General features: G+C 46.8%; 1 protein-coding gene across 1 annotated transcript in view; it reads left to right on the top strand.

Moving 5' to 3' along the window:
* The window catches only part of tspoap1 (TSPO associated protein 1), a gene marked incomplete at its 5' end in the record, with an annotated part of 85,555 nt that overhangs the window by 27,021 nt on the left and 37,035 nt on the right, over positions 1-21,499 (top strand). The window contains 4 exons of the mRNA XM_080549462.1: positions 12,126-12,233; positions 12,823-12,951; positions 14,530-14,706; positions 17,091-17,258. Of these exons, the coding sequence (XP_080405588.1) occupies positions 12,126-12,233; positions 12,823-12,951; positions 14,530-14,706; positions 17,091-17,258 (582 nt within the window). The remainder of the gene's footprint in view (positions 1-12,125; positions 12,234-12,822; positions 12,952-14,529; positions 14,707-17,090; positions 17,259-21,499) is intronic.

Here is a 21,499-nt window from a genome sequence, read left to right as displayed (position 1 = left end):
AGAAAGAGATAGTCGTGAAAAAAAATAAGTCCACTTTCAAGCCTGTCATTTTCATTCTGTGGTGTAACCCTGTTTTTGGAAACATCCCCAGTGGTGCAGCGTTGATCTAGGTCAGAGAGATGGGTTTTATTTGTGTTAGAGGACATTGGCCCGTCTCTGGGGGAAAAGAGACAAGCAGACACTCTGTATCGGTGGCCGTCGCTGGCTGCTGCAGGTTTCTAACAAGTGGGATCATCAAAGGCTTGGATCTGTTCCACCATTCATCACTTCCAGATCACTGGTGGCAGAGAGGAGAAGTCAGCTCTTTCACACACTCTAGAAGCAGACCTGAAACTTCAAAAGACAATCTCATCCTTCTCTACTTGTCTTTTATGTCCTCCTAACCGTACGGTGTGGAAGTGTAATGTTTTATGACATTGCAGCAGGACTAGTGTGGTGTTCCTGTAGTGTTTCTAAGCCCAGGAGACCTATCATACCTGAGCATAGTGGTTTTGTCATCATAGCATTTCTCAATTTAAGAAGCTTGTACTTGTAACATTGTATATAGGCCTACCACATAATCTACAATTTGTGTGAATCGTATATAGCCTTTATTTTCCCTCCAGCCATAGTTTCCATTTGGAAAGTGGTTTTGTCCAGACCTCTCTTGTATCTTTCACACCCATGAGCCTCTCTGGTTTGGCTCTGTTTAACACAGAGATTGGAAAGCCATGTTTGGGACAAAAAAGGGACTTTTTCTTTGGGAACAATGAATATTTAAGTTACAAATACAATTTTACCCATGGTTACCTTTTTGTTATTGGTGTTTTTCCCCCCAATATGAAGTGCTTTTTTTCCCCCGAATATGAAGTGATTTTTTTTTCATCTAACCTGGAGCTATTGGCCGATTCCAGATTGAAAGGCTGTCCCTCCCCTCATGGCTCAAGGCTAAACCCCCAGTGGCGAGGCCTGTCTGGATCTAATCTAATGACTGGTGGTGTTACACCCACACCCAGGACCGCACACAGATCCAATTTATGTGGAGAAATTAAATGTACTCTTACACGGGCACTCGGGCAGCAATCTGGAGATGGTGATGGAACAGAGGTAATTACACAACTCTCCTGAGGAACACACAGGGAGTCCACCACGGAGGTTGTTTTGTTATGCAGATCCACAAAAAGATTTCAGAAGAGTTCCTTTTGTGTTCTGCCTCTCAGTAGACTGGAGAATTTAATGAAGCTTTGCTGAGGTGAATTCTAGCCCTTTCACTTACCATCTTTAATGAAAAAAGCTGTGAATAGCTTTCACTTATCTACATTTAACACACCATCCTCTCAGCTGTCAATCAGACCCCAATCACAAATTAAAGTCATTTGTCAGAACCTGTCTATTAAAAACACTACATCAACAAAAACGATCTCCCACTCCCCAACTTTCCTAATGGACCCGCTCAGCTCAGACAACTGGGGGCTTTAAAATAGATTGTCTCATAATTTAAAATGAGCCGTTCTGAAATACCGCTCCATTACACATTCACTATCGCCCCTGTCAGGTTTAAAGGGGGGGGGGGGGGGTTTAACCCGGCCCTGAATTCTTATCAAAGGAATCCAGGCTCAAATGAACGTCTGCCTAAAGGAGGGGAAAAAAGCAATCCGAGACGTTACTGTAAATGAAACCGGAGAGTTGCAACCGTGTTTCATCACCAGAAGCCTTTGTCTCTTACAGTGATACGCTGTAATCAATCAAGGATGCTCTGAGGAGAGAAAGGAGAAGTGTTTTATAACTGACAGTTAACAGCTTCATTTCCCACTCTTTAGGGTGTTGTACAATAGATTCAGCTCACAGACATGCCTAGGCACCCTGCACCATTACAGAGCATATCGCTGATGTTGGGGCGGCTGTGGCGCAGGAGGTAGGCAGATCGGCGGTTTGAGCCCCGGCTGGCCACATGCCGAAGTGTCCTTGGGCAAGACACTGAACCCCTAATTGCTCCCAGTGAGCGGGGCCGGCGCCTTGCATGGTAGCTTGCCGCCATTGGTGTGTGAATGTGTGTGTGAACGGGTGAATGAGAGGCCGTTGTAAAGCGCTTTGGATAAAGGCGCTATATAAGTCCATTTACCATTTACCATTTAATGTTTTGACAAGCAAAGAAATAACTATGCAATACAGGAAAACAGATTACCAATATGGCTGGTGGTAATATGGATGGAAGAGGGGCACGCATAGCACATCTAACCAGGCTTGCTCCCTCTGGTCTTTATTACTCTCAGAGGGACACAGAAGAGCCAGCAGAGCAGTTCACATAACCTCATTAGAAAACCACTGATTGAATATCGGAAAGACACACAGGGAGGCATTGATTTATCTCTCCGTCTTAACGCTCCACTGGTGTCATGGCGGGCCAATGGTTCCCAGTTTACTGGAATGCAATTATTTCCAGTCTGTGTTGGATATTGTTTTTGCTCCTCTCCTAATTAAAACTGGGGGGTGGAGAGGCTTTTCTTTGACGGTGGGGGATGGGGGGGACGGAGGCACGGGGGTCTCTCTCCCTGCCTTATTGCCAAGAGCCGACGAGGCCTGGATTAATGGGATGTGTTCAGACGCAGACTTGGCCTCGACTCCCTCATCTCCCTCATCTCCAGTCCCTTTGACGCACGCCGCTGGAAGCAACTCTGCAACACCCAGCGTCTCCAGATTGCTAATGTTTCTTTTAGGCAATTATTTTGAGCTATTGTGAATACTCTCAACTGCCTTTTAAGTGGATATCGCCTGCATGTAGATGCGCCCATCCATGTGATGTCTGGATGAAGGGATGTTTTTTGAATTATGAACATCTCCTATCCTGTTGAGAATCACACAATTTTTTATTTTGGGAGAAAATGAGCGGAATTATTCTATTCCAGGGGGGAATCCCGCTTCTTGTAGTCGTTTTGTGATGATGTTTTCATCTATTGATTCCCGAGAAACGCGAGCTACCTTCTGATGTGTAACACAGTCACGTTTAGAGCCAAGTGTCTGTGGAGAGGAGGGAAGAAATCGCTTCATTGAACAACCTGAAACATTCCTCGCTTCTCTGCTTGGTTAGCAGAGTGTCACCGTTACAGAGAGTCTCCTCTGTTCTCAGGAAGTAAACATGTCAGCCTGGGACACTAGTGAAGTGATGGTGCCACTTCTCCTCTATCCATCTAGCAACATGCTTTTCTACGATGCTCTTTTGCTCTCTAGATAACAATAAGATATAGGGAACCTGCGGAGGCGAGGCAGTTTTTTACCCTGACAGTTCCGTGTCTAGTGTTCCAGTGGGAGCCCAAGGCGTTGGATGTGTGTATTGTTACTGTACCAGATGCTTCTATCCTGGCCGATCTCCTCAGGGTCTTACAGAGGGGATCTCTTGCATGACTGTCGGCACAAAGTGCTGATGTTTGCGTTTCTGTGAGACTAGACTGTGGGGAATATTCAGCCTGTGGGTCTCAGACAGAGGAGAATCTAGTCCACATGCATATGGAAGAGCATGATGTCCAACTAGGCCTAATACATACCTTGTATATGTAAGAGCATGATGTACGACTAGGCCTACATCAACTACATACCTTGTATATGTAAGAGCATGATGTCCAACTGATACATACCATGACTGGTGGTGTTCGTCTCCTTCTGGGATGCTTTCAACTGCGTTGGTTCTCTCCCTGCCCCCATACTCACACGTTTCATTGGTCTTGATTGTACATGGTCTATTTTCATTGCTCAGGGCTCCGCGGCTTCTCCGCTGGTCCGGGACAAGTATATTTTATCAAGTCTGTAGCCTTTGGATCTATCTATTCTATTAGGCCTACGTTCAATGTGCTGAATTGTGTTTTGGCTGTGTGTACGGATAAGCTGTAGCACCTCCATTAGCCAAACAAACACGGTATATACTGATGTCATATATCATTTAAGATGATGTATCATGATGATAGCTCCACATAATGTTCTTGTTGCTTATCAAATAATTATAGGATTATGTCCTTAAATATAGAGGAGTTAAACATTGATTTCGTGTCATGAGGAGAATACACAGGTAATATAGTGCATAGGTAAGATCTACCTCTGTCTTCCTCTTTCTAGAACAGTCTCCACATCGGTATTGTTCCTATGTGCAACGAAAACAGTTTGCCAATAACATTTCAACTGGGAATTTGAGGAATCGTGAGCTTAGAATGATAAAGTTCTATCTCCGTTTAGGGCAGTTCAGAGATATTGAGCGTCAAAGTTTTGACATTCCATTATGTTTTGTGAGATGGGACCTTTGTATTTTATGATTTACTAACTCAAATGTAAATGTAAAAAACTCAATTTTGACAAAAATGGAGATGGAACCTTATAATTCTAACGTCACGGAATATCAGGAAAGCTCTCTGGAGAAAGACCACTGTCCAGTTTAGAGTTGCATCCTCCGCTGCATTAGAAACACCAGCTAGGCCAGTCAAGGCAGTGATACAACACTCTTGCCAGTTTGCATTCCTGGCTTTCAGTCAGTTTTATGTCAGTAGAAATGTTTCCCAAACAAGTACTGAAAAAAAGGCTTATTCTGAAGATGTTCCCTTGTTTTCTATAAAGGAAAGCCACGGTATATAATTGATAGGAGTCATGCTCTGACTTAGAATAACCATGTCTGAGTCTGCGACTAATGTCACCCTGAACTGCTCCTAATGAGGCTTTATTCATGTGATACAGTAATGACCCGAACCATTGTTTTAATGGCCCTGCCAGCACCTGCCATGTTGTCATGTTGTGGCTTCAGACTGTTTGCCCTTCAGTAGATGGCCGAACAGGTGCTGTACGCACAGGTGCTGTACGTCTGTGTGTGTGTGTGTGTGTGTGTGTGTGTGTGACACCTAAAGGAGACAGCTGCTGCCCTTAGAGAGGAGAAGGAGAGAGCATTACAGAGAGAGGCTGTCAGCAGCACCTACACCATCTTCCCCTGTACCCGTGTCAGGGACGTGCCGTCCATATAAGCAGGGTAAGCAGTGCTTACCCAACGAAAAAAGAAAAAAGGAAAATATTAAAATAAAAGTGCATGTAACCGTTTGTTTGTTTTCATTAAAAGAGTCGTATTTTAGGTCCCAGGGCAGCAGGAGTCATTCATTTTGACGTTGCATTTTTAGCGCCACCTGTAGGAGTAAAGCACTCCCTACTCTGCTTTGCATATAAGCACTCCGCTCTCTGCTTTCCCTCGCGTACATTCGAATGCGTGAAAATGTCTTTTTAATTTTTTTCCGATGCCTCAACCCGCTGTTTAATGTGACCAGGGTAAGCATGCTTACAGCCAATCAGAGTAGGTCTTTCATTCCGATAAGAGCTACTGATTGGCTCTTATCACTTTCAAGTTCACTTAACATTTCACCTCTCGCCCGGCAGAATAGCTTATGCCAGCTAGCTCAAACGATCTAAATAATAATAATCAATAAGGATAACTTGCTTGATTTTGTGAATATGGACATTACTGTCAGCGACCTAAAGGGATTTCGTAGACTGGACTGGAAAAACACAACTACTGGCTAAAGGCCGCCCGGCCGCTCGCTCACCGATGTTCACACTGACCCAGAAAGGGAGAGTCGCCAGCGGCTACAGCAAGCCTGGTATGAGCGGTTTATATGATGTATATGATTCGCGAGGCTGGTGGCGATCTGTGCTTGTTTATATGGTTTGAGTACTTTGAGAGGGAGGGTCTGTGATGTGATGTCAAGTGCCTGTGTGACAAAGTGTGAAAAGAAAGTGTGTTGTGTTTACTATGGAGGATGGAAACGGTGTGTGTCTGTGTTGTGCGTGTGCGATGTTGAAACTGGACTTGTAGATTTCAGTAGGTTGGCTACTTGAAAAGATCTTTGAACAATGAGCACCCCTGATATAGTCGAAACTGGCAACTGTTTTTTTTGTTTTTGGTAATCTGATCACAAAGTGACACTACAGTTTATTAGCGGGTTCTAGGGCATCAAAATTGCATTTCCTTGAAACTGCGTTCACTGATAGCGTGTATGTGTAATTACGTGTATTTCTATATCTTATGCTTACCCAATCTAAAAGCTCACGGCACGTGCCTGACCCGTGTAGTGGCTGATACCACATGCAACGTGTTCCCTAAAACACACTGTCAAGCAGACACACCAATCTGACCCAGATCCCACTGGTGTTTCTCATAGTACCGGTACATGGCATCTTACACACCAGGGCTGTATTCCAGGCAGGATTTTTTTTTTGTGTAAATTTCATGAGATTTATCCAAATAAGCCTTGCTTGTCCTTTAGCGACGTTGATGGAAGCAGACTTGGGGCAACGCTAGACGTTTATCTGTCATACAAAGGCTAAGAGGACAGGCTCCGTTTCTATGTTGCCTTAGGAGCTCTCTGGTGAAATGTGGCTGCATATTAATAGCCCGTTCATGAAGAAAGAGATACTGAAGAAGATTAAAGCCTGGCGTTATAGATGAATTCTACCTTGTTCAAAATGTCACGCTAGCAAAAATCGACCTTACATCTTTCATGAAATTAATTGAATAATTGAATCAGTTTAGTGATATTCATGTTGTGTTCAGCCTCATTTACAAATCAGAGGTTTTTGTATCAGTCGTCCCTCTAACACTGAAGCCGTGGCATTTTGGTGTCTCGAAAATAATAAGAACAACAACAGCAACATGTAGATGGGCTTTTCTTTCGATGACGTTATGTCTGCTGAAGATCTCGTTACCATGGCGACCATCGGCACATTGGCTTCGGCGATATGTCAGCAAGCGTGTGTGTTTGAACACAGGAAGACCTTCAATTATCTCTGTTTGCATCCAGCATAATGACAGACTGGTACAGGCCAAAACAGGCGGGGTGGGGGTGGGGGCGGGGGGGCGGGGTGTAGTATTGGATGGGCCAGCCCCCCCTGCCTGGGGCTTACACTATTTGGCAGACGCTGTTCTTCCAGGGACACATGCTCTGCTGCTGAGTAAACCCGCCCGCCCTCACAGAGCTAGCCCCGTCTGTGTGCACACCCAGCCAACGGGAGGGAGCGCAGCCTGAATACTAAACCGCTACTGGCCGTGAGCGCTCAGCACCTGACACGCCGCCCGCAGCCCCTTCTGTGTGAGAGCGGCCGCCACGACCGTCTGCGGAGAGAGGCGACGCTAACGCAGACGCGGCGGCTACGCCACAGAACTCCAGAGAGGGCTCCGATAGGCCCCTCCTACGGGACCGTCACAGGAACTGGATGGACTCCAAGATCATTAGGACCAGAATCCTAGACTAGACAGGGGGCTGAGCTCATTCTGGGCTGGGCTGCATCTGAGGTGATCGATTGGCCACTAAGTGTAGTTAGTTTATTTTTTTCCTGAGGGTCACACGGGGACACGGGGACACGGAGGCTGTGGTAACCGACGACGACCAGAAAGCTCTGAAGGACACAGCGCTTCACCTCTGAGCTACAGCTAGGTTAGCTAGCAGCTAACTCTTTTGCCTGCTATTAAGAGGCTGTTTGCTGAGAAAGTGCTGCAGTGGGATTCATGTAATGGTGCAGTCTTCCCCTCGGAGTGTGTTCTGTTTAGTTATCAGTGATGGAACACAGCAGTGGAGAGTCCCGGGGGTGATGAGTGATAGAACACAGCAGTGGAGAGTCCCGGGGGTGATGATAGAACACAGCAGTGGAGAGTCCCGGGGGTGATGAGGAACATTGTTTAGTTATCAGTGATAGAACACAGCAGTGGAGAGTCCCGGGGGTGATGAGGAGCATTGCTGAAGCAGCACACACAGCACAGTGCCCCATTTCCCTGTATTTTATACACATTTTCTATAGATAAATGGACCGACTTATACAGCGGCCTTATTCCAAAGCGCTTTACAACGTTCTCTCATTCACCCATTCACACACACATTCACACACCAATGGCAGCAAGCTACCATGCAAGGCGCCGGCCAGCCTGCTCATTGGGAGCAATTTGGGGTTCAGTGTCTTGCCCAAGGACACTTCGACATGAGGCTCGAAACGCCGATCTGCCAACCTTGCGATCATTAGACGGCGGCTCTACCTCCTGAGACAGCTGCCCCGATAGCAAAGTTGTTGGTGGGTTTTTTCCACGGGTGAAGAAGACACTTTGAATTTGAAGCCTAAATTTGCATTGAAATATTTGCAGTGATCTACTGCGTCTAGTGCTGCGTGATGCTATGCTAAGAGAAGCTGTAGGTTTAAAGGCTAATTTACTTACTGACTCGCAGTCTGTATTGATTAGAGCTGTAATTGCAAGAATTCACTCTTCTTTTTTTTTCTTTTTTTCTTTTGCATACCATCAATCTGCAATCACTGCAATCTCTTGTCTTGATAGCAAACTGCTGACCTCATTTGAGGGGTGATGGAGTCTCTCTTTAGAACAGATCTGTTTACGTGGAGCAGCAGTTTGAATGTGCCAGCCAGGACTCCTGTCGTCTGCTTAAACATCCATCATCTCAAGCAGGGAAGGCAGGGAAGGCCATCCCTCTATACGTCACAGTGTCTGTCTGCTCTGTCAACCAATCTCATTCTGCTCACATCGTTGGTGTGAAAGACTCTAGTTTAGCCTGCATTGAATGGAATCTAAAGTTTGGGCTGTTTGTAATCTAAGATGGAGGGGCTGGTGGCGTATGCGTTATGTCTAGGAATGTGTTGTTGTTGTTTTTGTTGACATTCTGTTTTCTTCACAAGATCGTCCCTGATTGTAACACCAGTACAAATGTTGTGTCTGCTACCATATGCGTTTGTGTTTCCACCCGGTGGAATCTGGGCTTCCTGGCACTAGCCAGGGTTGCCAGATGGGGTGGGTTACCGCCCAATGGGCTACTTTTGATCACACTGGGCCGGGAAAAAAGCATTTGGGCGGTTGGGCTGGATAAATAGCATTTAGGCGGTATCAAAATGTCAGTGGCTGAAAGTTACAAAATACGTGAAGTTAAAACACACACCCTACATACAATGTGCAGGTTTTTATTTATTTTTCAAACGTCATTGGCAACAGACATACAGTTTAGGGGCAGGAGATAGGCACCTGACCAATAGGAATTAGCGGTTTTCTGACAATACAGGTTTTGGGCTGGTAGTTTTTGGTGGATTTAGCGGTTTTTAGACTGTGATTGTCAATCCCATCTGGCAACCCTAGCACTAGCCCACTAGCCCACTAGCCCACTAGCCCTCTGCTCAGCCATAAGCCTCCAGACTGGGGGGACTGTGGGGATACGAACACAGAGCAGCGTCATCTGCAGGGGCAGTCAACAGCTGGTCATTAGTGTTGACTTAGAATACAGGTAGCTCTGGGGACTGACACCATGCATCCAATATTGAGCTGCAACCATGGTAACAAAGTAATTTGCAGGCAAAGCTAACAATTTGCAAGATGTGCTGGTACCTCCTGTTGAAATAGTGTTCTGGAGGTTGTCTCTATATTGGAGCTTATCCCTCCCTGCCTACTGCCACTCAAGTCTGTTTACATTGCATGCATTTCATCTCATTGTGTCACATGTATCAAATTACATTTAATCTCTGCTGTCTTATTGATGCTGTTTCATTGAAGGAGTATTGCACATTGACAGTGAGATCTCTGGGGTGTTCAGAGATGTTATTGGGTGAAATCTGTTATGTCCATATAGGCTCTACTGCTGTCTCCCATGAGGACACCATCTGTATGCAGAGCACACTGCTATGCACAGACAACTCTTGTTTGACTTCACACTACAGCTCATTGAAACAATGCTTCATTCCTCCTGAAAAGGGATGAAATGAAAAGCAATGTTCTCATGTATACCTGCATGCCTTTGGTATGTCATATATTAAAGCAAAGGAACTGTGAAAAGAGAGAAATTATATTCTAAAATGGCCTGGACAGATATGTTGGTACCTCTTAGAAAATATTATAAGTAATTGGATTATAGTGATATTTCAAACTAACTGTTTTCATTCATTGGTATCACACAGGTCTTCAATCTTATAATCAGTCATTCAGCCTAATTAAATGGAGAAACGTAGTCACCAAGGTCAAGGTACATCAGTGTCTGATCGCACCATCCGTCGCTTTTTGAGTGACAGTTGGGCTCCATGGAAGAAAACCCAGGAGGACTCCACTTTTGAAAGAAAATCATCAAAAAGACAGACTGGAATTTGCTAAAATGCATATTGACAAGCCACAATGCTTCTGGGAGAATGTCCTTTGGACAGATGAGTCAAAACTGGAGCTTTTTGGCAAGTCATATCAGCTCTAAAAAAAAAAAAGCTTACAAAAAAAGAACATACCTACTGTGAAACATGGAGGAGGGGAGGTTGTGTTTTGGGGCTGCTTTGCTGCTTTGCTGCATCTATGATGAATCTGAATGAATCTTGAATCTGTGCAGGGCACAATGAAATCTCAAGACTCTCAAGGCATTCTGGAGCGAAACATGCTGCCCAGTGTCAGACAGCTCTGTCTCAGTCACAGGTCATTGGTCCTCCAACAGGATAATGACCCAAAACACACAGCTAAAAGCACCCAGGAATGGATAAGAACTAGACATTGGACTATTCTGAAGTGGCCTTCTATGAGTCCTGATCTGAATCCTATTGAACATCTATGGAAAGAGCTGAAACCCGCAGTCTGGAGAAGCAGCCTTCACACCTGAGACAGCTGCAGGAGGAGTGGGCCAAACTACCTGTTGACAGGTGCAGAAGTTTCAATGAGAGCTACAGAAATCGCTTGATTGCAAAAGGTTGTGCAAGAAAAAAATATTAGGTTAAGGGTCACATAATGTTTTGTCCATGACATTTTCATTTGTTTTATTATTCTTAGTATTCTTATTAGTCTGATTTCTATGAAATATGGAATAAACAATGATGGATGCCAATTACTTTTGTGAGTTTCAAGTTATTTCAGAGAAATTGTGGGTTCTTTTTTTCGTCAACGGGTACCAACACGTTTGTCCACATCAGTACACACACACACACACACACACACACACACACACACACACACACACACACACACACACACACACACACACACACACACACACACACACACACACATACTGCCCTCTTCTGTGTACATTCCCCTTATGTCTAAGCCCAATACAGAGTGCAGTGTTTCTGTTGTCTGTCTGACCACACTATACTCCTGTACAGATACAGTATTACACCCTCCTGTTAACTCTGTAAACACATGGCTCTCCTAGCCAAGGTCAGTCTGGGGGATGGGGATGTTCTGCCCAGAGGCCGCTGACACAGAGGACAAATAGTCCAGTCACTTCCTGCTTCTCTGGTTGTTCTGTCTGTCCATCTGGTGTCTCCACCATATCCTCTCCTCTGCCAGGTCGGTTCCCTCCCCTCAGGATCCGTCTAAAGCACTCCACACAGACCAGAATGTGACCCCCCCCCTCCCTCCAGGGAGAGAGAAGTCTAGCCTCCGTGTTTCCTCCGCATGGGCAGGTGGCCCTAGCCTATAACTGCCCTGCCTGATGCCACACACCTGGGTGTGAGTGTCTGAACCAGGGATGAAGTCCAGCTGATGAATCTCTAAAACTAGAATCCATGATGAGGTCTTAGACGTCAGGCCAGCGGCTGCAGTCCAGAATGGGGCCGGATGACGGCAGCTCTGGACAAAGCGGATTGTAGACCCGCTTTCTAGTTCTTCCAGATGTGTTTGTGTGCCCCCCCATCCCCTCTCTCTCTCTCTTTCCTCTTCCTTCCCCTCCTCCTCTCTCTTTTTCACCCTCATTTCTCTGTAAGGCTGTGTGAAGGCAGATCTCTCTTCTTTTTCCCTTGCTCTGGTGTGAGGGAATCAAGGCTAATAGAGGGCTCAGTGCCAGCGGTGGACTGATTGAGCTGTCCCAGTGAAAAGCTTCTAGTCAGTGAGCTGTCATCCGCACAGAGCCACGTCAGGAGACGCTGTCCAAACAGCAGCTGAGGAGAGAGAGAGGCTCTTTAGTTGCTGACTGTGAGGATGCGTTCCCCCCTGGAGACACACAGAGCTGCTGAACGTTAATGATCTAGCGCTTTAGTAAGCGACCGAAAAAACACCCAAACAATTATACCGTACGCTCCGTTTTAATTCAAGCGATTTTGTTCTCATCACACCGTGTAAACATCTTGATTTTAGATGTTGATGTGTGTGTCATCTCATTCTTGTCTTCCAGAACGGGACTGACTACGGGTTCCTGGTGCGTCAGAACTCTGAGCTGCTGCGGGCTCTGGACGACCTGGAGAAGACCTGCAGCACCCTCAGGGAGGAGAACGGCCTGCTGGTAAGACCCCCGCCTTACTGTAGCGGTCTGGACGACACTAACCCAGAGGAGCGGTACAGACCCGGAACCCCCAAGTCAGACCAAGAAACGGAAGCTTTGGTCCCTTCCGGCTGCGAAGCTACTGTACTATTTTTGGGTCATCCTGTCTGTCCTGTTGGTGTGTCAGCAGGAGTTGCAGACTCTTGTCAAGTGTTGACGTTAGTGTGGCCTGGGGTGGTCCAGTGGTCTAGCACCACGGTCTACAGTGCACACATTATGCCCATGTCGGCATGGTTTAGAATCCAGCCCATGCCCTGCTGACATGCCCTCTCTCTCTCCCTTCTTCTCCTTACTTTCCTGTCTGTCTTCACTGAATCTGCCCAATAAAATGAAACATATGAGTGTGACTGCCCCACTCAGAAAAAGAATTACCAATGAAAAAAAAGTGTTAACCATAGTTCCTCTCTCCCTTCTTCTCCTTACTTTCCTGTCTGTCTTCCCCACTATATCTGTCCAATAAAATGAAAAAATATGAGTGGGAATATGACTGCCCCACTCAGAAACCCCCCCCCAAAGAAAACAAAGTGTTAAGGTGAGTTCCTCTCTGCAGCGGACGAGCAGCGGCCCAGAGACGGAGGAGAAGGTGAGGCGGCTGAGGAGGAAGAACACGGAGCTGTCCGTCATCGCCAAGCGTCTGGAGGAGAGGGCCCGCAAGCTGCAGGAGGCCAACCTCAAAGTGGTACGCTGCCTATGTGTTACCGTTTAACACTGCAACAGCCGTGCCTGTTTTACCTACTAGTAGAGTAAACCCCCTTTTTAGAATGTAAATCTGTTATTTACACACAGAGATCACTAGAGGGCGCTTCTTTTTTTAGCCTGCCTCCAACACAGAAAAACTGCAAAACCGCTTTATACTATCTTATCCTGAAGTGATTTAGAAAATGTAAGGATACTGGGTGGTAGAACACACATATCTAGGAAAAGTCATGAAAGGAGTGTCCTGAAATTTGATCGAGTGCAAAGATAAACTTTTTTTTTTTACTCACAGGGGTCACCGTGACCCCTCACGGCTCTTCTAGTGTTAAGACACAGAGCATTACTGCATCCCTGTGTCATCTCCCCACTGCCCTGCCCCCCCAAATGATGGCCATGATTCATTAACCAACATCCAAATGTTCCCAAATGACTGGAATCTTTAGGAATGAGCTGAATGGTTGAGTCTGTGAGTGATGAATGTGAGTCATTGTCAAAAAAAAAGTGCCCCTAAACAGGAAATTGGGTGGTCATGGTCAGTTATGAGAATGTAAATTAAATCTAGACCTCGTCACACTGTCCTTGTGGATGCCGTCGCTCAACCCTTGTCTCTCTCGCAACCCTTGTCTCTCTCGCGTCTAACGTGCCTTTCTTGTTAAAAAAAACTCATAAACTGCCATGTACTTCGTACGTTGTGCTCTGTGAGTGCGTATGAATAATTCATTGTGAGCGTCAGGGGGAAGATGATAGATGTTAAGAGAACCTCCCCGCCCTGGTCTGGGCTAAAGAGACGCATTAGTCCAGCGCCACCTGCAGTACCACCTGTCTCTACCCAGGCTACCAAGCCCATTGGCTGGCTCCGTATTCCAACGCACCTGTTCACCAGGCTGAGCCCCAGGCCTGTCTGAGTTAAAGCAGGGAAACGAGAGGGACGTTTTAGAGCAGCGGACCTTTTTCCTTAAGCTATTGTATTTGAGTTGAAGCAGTTTGACAGGGTTGACCTAAATGTTATTTATAGACCTGCCTTTAAGTGTGTAACACTTGGAAATGCCTTAGCAATGTCTTGCCTGCCCGTGCACACTGACTCATGGTGAACAGCTAGACATTCATTGCTAATTCACTCATTACTGCTTTGAGTGAGTGGGAACACATTGACATGTTTGCCTGCAGGACTACAGGTGATGTCCAGGTGAACACTAATCACTCCTGAGAGGAACACATCACAGTACCTGTTGTTCCCCTTAATAGTCACATGTTTTCTGTGGCCTGGGGTGGTCCAGTGGTCTAGCACCGCGGTGTGCAGTGCACACATGTGCCCATGTCGGCATGGGTTCGAATCCGGCCCATGCCCTGCTGACATGCCCTCTCTCCCTTCTTCTATTTACTTTCGTGTCTATCTTCACTAAATATGTCCAATAAAATGAAACATATGAGTGGGACTGCCCCACTCAGAAAAAATAACGTATTAAAATAATAGTCTGATGTTTTTGATGAACAGTCCTCCAGACTAATGACATTCTCCTCATGTTCATGTTGCCCCCGCCCCCCCCCCCCCCTCCTACAGGTAAACACCCCGGCTCCGGTGAGGCAGGGTGCGGTGGAGCAGTACAAGCGAGCGTTCGCCCGCCAGCGCGCCCGTGACCTGGCCCAGCACGCAGACACGCTGCTCTGCAAGGACAAGGAGATCGCCGCCCTGCAACAGGAGTGTCGGGAGCTGGAGGCCCGGCTGGGCTCTGCCAAGGTATCTATCACCACCGCCCCTCCACGGAGAGCTCAACACCAGAGCTCAACACCAGAGCTCAACACCAGAGCTCAACACCAACCTAGAGGCTCATTCTCAGCCTTCCCCACTCAAGCCACTGTGTCCAGGGTTCCCACGGGTCCTTGAAATCCTTGAAAGTTTGTGAATTTGAGGGGAAAAAATCAAGGTCTTAAAAGTTTTTGAAAATAGACATGGGTCATTGAAAGTGCTTGAATTCCCCTCTCTCCCTCTCTCTCTCTCTCTCTCTCTCTCTCTCTCTCTCTCTCTCTCTCTCTCTCTCTCTCAAAAAAAATATATATTCAAAAATGTTTTACTTAGCTCATCAACTAGTAAATAAGTCTCTGTTTTGCTTAACTTGACACATATTTCACAATATATTGTTTTGCTGTGCTGTGGTAGAGAAGGCAAGAGACCATCTAGTGTTCACACATTCAAGCCTCTCTTTTTAATTGTTGTCTGTGAGCGGATAGTTCCTATTATATAAAATCTCATCTAGGTCTGTCTCAAACTATGCTGTGTTGGGTCCTTGAATTTGAGGGAATGAAGTCTTGAAAGTCCTTTAAAGGTGCTTGAATCTGATGTTTTAGAACGTGTGGGAACCCTGGGAACCCTGCATTCACCAGCCTCATCAAAGGGCCATTGTGCCTCAGGCCTGCCCTCTGCTGTGCTGGAGAGGTCTTCACATGTTGAGTCAGTGAGGCCGTGCTGATGCAGATGTAGATCAGGCCAAGGAGAGGGTGCCCTTTCTAAGCGCCTGTTTTTAATTATCCCTCCTGTGTTTGTCAGAGCTGATATTCCTGGGTAATCTTTGGGAATCGTTATCGGGCACATCCTCGGCTCTAGCCAGTAGATAAACCCCCAGAGCATGACTCATCACTCTGTCTCTGGGATCTCAGCCTGGCCAGAAAGACTAAGATCAAGCTTGAAAGGCATCGGTGTTGTCAATGGAAGATCTTAGTCTAGTGTACTGAAGATGTCCCTTTATCTTCCTGGCCCTGAGTGCTTCCGTGTTCGTAGACGGCCAGTGTCTGTCCTCTGGTATGTTCACAGTGTCTGTCCTCTGGTACGTCCTCAGTGTCTGTCCTCTGGTACGTCCACAGTGTCTGTCCTCTGGTAGGTCCTCAGTGTCTGTCCTCTGGTAGGTTCACAGTGTCTGTCCTCTGGTAGGTTCTCAGTGTCTGTCCTCTGGTAGGTCCTCAGTGTCTGTCCTCTGGTAGGTTCTCAGTGTCTGTCCTCTGGTACGTCCTCAGTGTCTGTCCTCTGGTACGTCCTCAGTGTCTGTCCTCTGGTAGGTTCTCAGTGTCTGTCCTCTGGTACGTCCACAGTGTCTGTCCTCTGGTAGGTTCTCAGTGTCTGTCCTCTGGTAGGTCCTCAGTGTCTGTCCTCTGGTAGGTTCTCAGTGTCTGTCCTCTGGTATGTCCACAGTGTCTGTCCTCTGGTACGTCCACAGTGTCTGTCCTCTGGTAGGTTCTCAGTGTCTGTCCTCTGGTAGGTTCTCAGTGTCTGTCCTCTGGTAGGTCCTCAGTGTCTGTCCTCTGGTAGGTTCTCAGTGTCTGTCCTCTGGTAGGTTCTCAGTGTCTGTCCTCTGGTACGTCCACAGTGTCTGTCCTCTGGTAGGTTCTCAGTGTCTGTCCTCTGGTAGGTTCTCAGTGTCTGTCCTCTGGTAGGTCCTCAGTGTCTGTCCTCTGGTAGGTTCTCAGTGTCTGTCCTCTGGTAGGTTCTCAGTGTCTGTCCTCTGGTAGGTTCTCAGTGTCTGTCCTCTGGTACGTCCACAGTGTCTGTCCTCTGGTATGTCCACAGTGTCTGTCCTCTGGTACGTCCACAGTGTCTGTCCTCTGGTAGGTTCTCAGTGTCTGTCCTCTGGTAGGTTCTCAGTGTCTGTCCTCTGGTAGGTTCTCAGTGTCTGTCCTCTGGTAGGTTCTCAGTGTCTGTCCTCTGGTACGTCCTCAGTGTCTGTCCTCTGGTAGGTTCTCAGTGTCTGTCCTCTGGTAGGTTCTCAGTGTCTGTCCTCTGGTAGGTTCTCAGTGTCTGTCCTCTGGTAGGTTCTCAGTGTCTGTCCTCTGGTAGGTTCTCAGTGTCTGTCCTCTGGGATGTCCTCAGCCTCCACCAGATGGCAAACAAGTGTGTCATTGTTTCAGATTGTCACCGTTATGCAACAGTGTAGCAGCATGTCATGGGGGTCTTTAAGCATGTATGACAATACTGTTTTGTCTCTGTGTCTGTGTGTGTCTGTGTCTGTGTCTGTGTCTGTGTCTGTGTGTGCGTGTGCGCGTGTGCGCGTGTCTGCGTGTGTGCGTGTGTCTGTGTGTCTGTGTGTCTGTGTCTGTGTGTGTGTGTGTGTGTGTGTGTGTGTGTGTGTGTAGGGTTCCCCTGTCCCATGGCGTGTGCTGGAGTTTGAGAGGCTGCTGAGGGAGTCCCAGAAGGAGGTGCTGCGCCTCCAGAGACAGCTGTCAGTCACCTCCTCCAGAGAGCCCCCCGCCACCCCCAGCCCCCCCGCCCCGGAGAAGACCCCGGGGGAGAGGGAAGAGAAGGTAAGGTGTTATTCCTGGTCCAGCTCCATACTGACCCCTGTTGGTGGTAAAGTGCAGTGCATCCCAGTGAAGTGTCACCAAGAGGAGGAGTAAAGTCTCTGCACACCAGATAGCCAAGGTCAAAGGTCAACGTCAAGGCCTCTGTCATCCACAGATCTTCACAACTGTGGCCAACAAATATGACACAATCAGAATCAGAATCAGACTTTATTCGCCAAGTAGGTTTTCACATACAAGGAATTTGCTGTGGTTGTTGGTGCAAACAGGCAACATAATAATAATAATAATAATAATAATAATAATAATAATAATAGTACGGTAATAATAATAATAATAATAAGGATTAAAAAGCAAGTAGTGCAAAAAACATCAAGGAGCATAGATATAATAATAAAGTAAGATATGAATATGAATGAATATTTACAATATGTAGTGTCTATGGGGGCGGGGTAAGAGTCTGTGTCAGTGGGGGTCCCAGGCCTTGTTGATGAGGCTGACTGCCGAGGGAAAGAAACTGTCTTTGTGGCGAGAGGTTTTGGTCCTGATGGACCGCAGCCTCCTGCCAGAGGGGAGTGTTTCAAACAGATTGTGTCCGGGGTGAGAGGGGTCGGCCACAATCACTATTCAGTTGTTAAGCTGACGTTTAGCAATTACCGGGTCCAAACCAGAAAATCCCAGCACCAGAGTACCAGTGTACTAAAGCACCAGAGTACCAGTGTACTACAGCGGTGGAATGACAGTTCAATCGTTTTTTAGACACGGATCTATTCATACAACAAGGGACACAGCACTTTCCTGTTTTCCCCACATTGTCAGCGTCTTTGAGCCTCGGAAAAGCGCTATATAAATATAATGAATTATTATTATTACTGAGGCATTTCGAAGAGAGCGCCTCAGCCAACGTTGGACCCGGAAACACGTCACGACTTAACAACCGAATGACTTAGTAGAAGCTCCAGCAAATATTTGAGACTTGGGAGTACCTGTCCCATCTAAATGCTAAATCTATCTGAGGTTATTGCAACAGCAACAACAATTCTACATATGATTTGCCTGCAGATGGGTTAAAATGCCGTAGCTGCGTTTCTCAAAAGGCAGCACAGTGACGTCACGCAGCCTGTTCAGGGCCAAGTTTGAGATTAAGGGTGAAACTAACATGGACCTGGTCATGTCTTCTCATTCACAGGGGGGTGGATAGTCTACTGCTGCCGTGGCTTCAGGATTACGTCAGTTTGTTAATGTGGAATTTGGTCCACTGTTTCTTTTTTTTTTAAGCTTAGTGTATGTTTACATTGGCATGGACGCTGTTTTCTAGTGTTATATAACGGCTGGGCTGGGCGTAATCTACCAGGTGCCATGATGAGAGGGTTCCCTGTGTTGAAGTTTGGGACTGATCAAGAGACGGAAGTCACAAGATCTGCAGCGTGGAGCACTGGGCTCTTAGAAACCGTTCTCTCTCCCTTCCCCTCTCAGATGTGGTGCACTGCACTGAGGTCCAGAGATGTTGGTTGTAGGCTCTAAAATGGCTGCATACATATACAGATGGTGCAAATATGTACACACACGCTATACTGTAGCATATGAAATGCAGTGTAAACTATAGTAAATAAATGGGGGGGGGGGGGGGAAACATTTTCTAGAAATGGCCATCAGCGAATTTTTGTATTTTCAATATGTGGCCAGTCATGAAAAGCTGTGAGCCAAAGCTGTGAGCCTAATGCAGCAAGGAAAACCAATCTAAGTATGTTAAAGACATGCATCTCATTTAGCTCATTCTAAAGTTTCGGAGAAAAGCGAGAAAAAAAATCCCTCTCTTCTCTCTTTGAAGCTTAGATGAGAACGCTGGTTGTGATAATCTGTCATCTGTGGAGCACACACGCATGCACAGAAAGGGGCCATGTTGAGTCTCTAATCCCCTCTCACAGCCCAATGGTACAGTCCGGTAATCCTCTCTCTGTTGCCGTGGCAGCGGTGAGAGGGTTTTGGATGGTAGGTAAGACTCTAGCCGCACCAAAGACTTTTCTAGTTCGCCCTGCACTGGATAATTGGGGCCAGGGAAACCCTTGACGTTGCCACAGATCACAGGAGAGGGGTAGGTCATATTTTGTGTTTGGGTCTGACTCCCTCTGTGTGTGTGTGTGTGTGTGTGTGTGTGTGTGTGTGTGTGTGTGTGTGTGTGTGTGTGTGTGTGCGGGCGTGCGTGTGGTTAACCTTGTATATATATCCCCATATAGCACTGTGGCTATGCAGGATTGTATTAGCATCGTATAATAATATTGAAAAGCAAACAGCTCTTGGAAGAATCGTCAGGCACGGTCAGAAGTAGTTTTGGGTATCCAGTTTTATTTTCTCCTCAGTTTATTTATAGGACAGACTGAAATCGTTATGGAAAAGATTATTATAGTCTGCCTGTAGCTGGCTTGCTGTGCAGCCGCCCCGGGTCCCATGTTATTACTGCAACACGAGTCCCAACTAAGGGCATTTCTCCTGCAGGTCTGATAGCTTGTTGCATTTCAATGCATTTCACTAAATCCCACACTGGTTTACGATGCAGCAACACTCGTATGCAAGCAGAGACACATGAGGCCTACCTAGCTGAGTGACGACCTAAAAGAGAGATTTTTCGGGGCCCTCAGATGTGGAGTTTAGACGGCCTGTCGTGACGGGGTTGTAGACCGATCGATCGCAGGGCATCGATAGGTTCTGTGTCACAAGGAAACCCACGGCCGGGCCAATCCATTAAGGTGCTTTTAAAAGAAGTGATCCAGTTACCCGTTTCACTAGTCCACAGGGATTACCGCCAATGTGCTTATGGCCTCCAGGGCCTGCTGCTGGCCTGCAGTTTACCCGTTTTGGAGCATGGACCAGAGCAACAGGGAGGTGTGCCCGCTTTAGGAAGCCTCTGGACCATCCAGACACTGCGTGGTTTGTGGTTTAGTAAAGCATGAAGCAGTCCTTGTATGCATAGGGAGGTAAACAGTAGACAGACCGGTCCATCTGCGCTTTCATAGCAACGGACGAGTAAATCTACAAATGTAACGATACAGCGTGGATCTACAGCACGCTGTCTGAGGGCTTAGGAAGCATCGACCCAGCGCTGCCTAATACATCTGATAGAACTAAGCCTTATAGTGTACATCCAGTATGCATGAGCCAGAGATCATAGCAAGGTCAGGGGGGTGAGGTGTTGTATAGATCATAGCATGGTCAGGGTCAGGGGGGTGAGGTGTATAGATCATAGCATGGTCAGGTCAGGTGTTGTATAGATCATAGCATGGGCCAAGGTCAGGTGGTGTATATATCATATCATAGCATGGGCTAGGGTCAGGTGTGTAGATCATAGCATGGGCTAGGGTCAGGTGTTGTATACGTAGATCATAGCATGGTCAGGGTCAGGTGAGTGAGGTGTGTATAGATTGTAGAGGAGAGCGTGAGTTCACTGCCATAACCTGTAACTGACTAACAACAACATAATGCACACAATTTCCTGAACAATCTTTTGTTGTAACGTTGTGAACAATGAAATAACGTCCTTCAGCTGGCTGAGAGGTCCAAGATGAGAGCTCTGACTGTCTCTGCCCAACTCACAGTCTCTTTTCTCATGACCTGAATGTCTGCATGTTACTATGTGTAGATATGGTATGTTTCCCAGTCATTCTACATGCCTAGGTCTATAAATGAATAACATGTTGCTTGAGACCCACCCAGGCCCAAACCCAGACCACCTCTGACATGACCCCTCTACATGACCTCTCTACATGACCCCTCTACATGACTCTCTACATGACTCTCTACATGACCCCTCTACATGACCTCTGACATGACCCCTCTACATGACCCCTCTGACATGACCCCTCTACATGACCTCTCTACATGACCACTCTACATGACCACTCTGACATGACCCCTCTGACATGACCGCTCTACATGACCCCTCTGACATGACCGCTCTACATGACCCCTCTACATGACCCCTCTGACATGACCCCTCTGACATGACCGCTCTACATGACCGCTCTACATGACCCCTCTACATGACCTCTCTACATGACCTCTCTACATGACCTCTGACATGACTCCTCTACATGACCTCTTATCTGTTTACCCTCTCATACACTACAGAGTGCGCTCTGTGAGACATTTACTGTAAACTGTACCGTAGTAGATGACTACTACTTATACTATATAGTATAGTGTTCTATATAGCTATCTCTCTGTTTCAGCCATACCGTCCCACATAA

The sequence above is a fragment of the Nansenia antarctica genome, assembly GCF_963989245.1.
Source record: "Nansenia antarctica genome assembly, chromosome: 20".
NCBI classification, from domain to species: domain Eukaryota; kingdom Metazoa; phylum Chordata; class Actinopteri; order Argentiniformes; family Microstomatidae; genus Nansenia; species Nansenia antarctica.
Note: the sequence above shows the minus strand (reverse complement) of the source record. Positions and strands in the feature narration are given on the sequence as shown.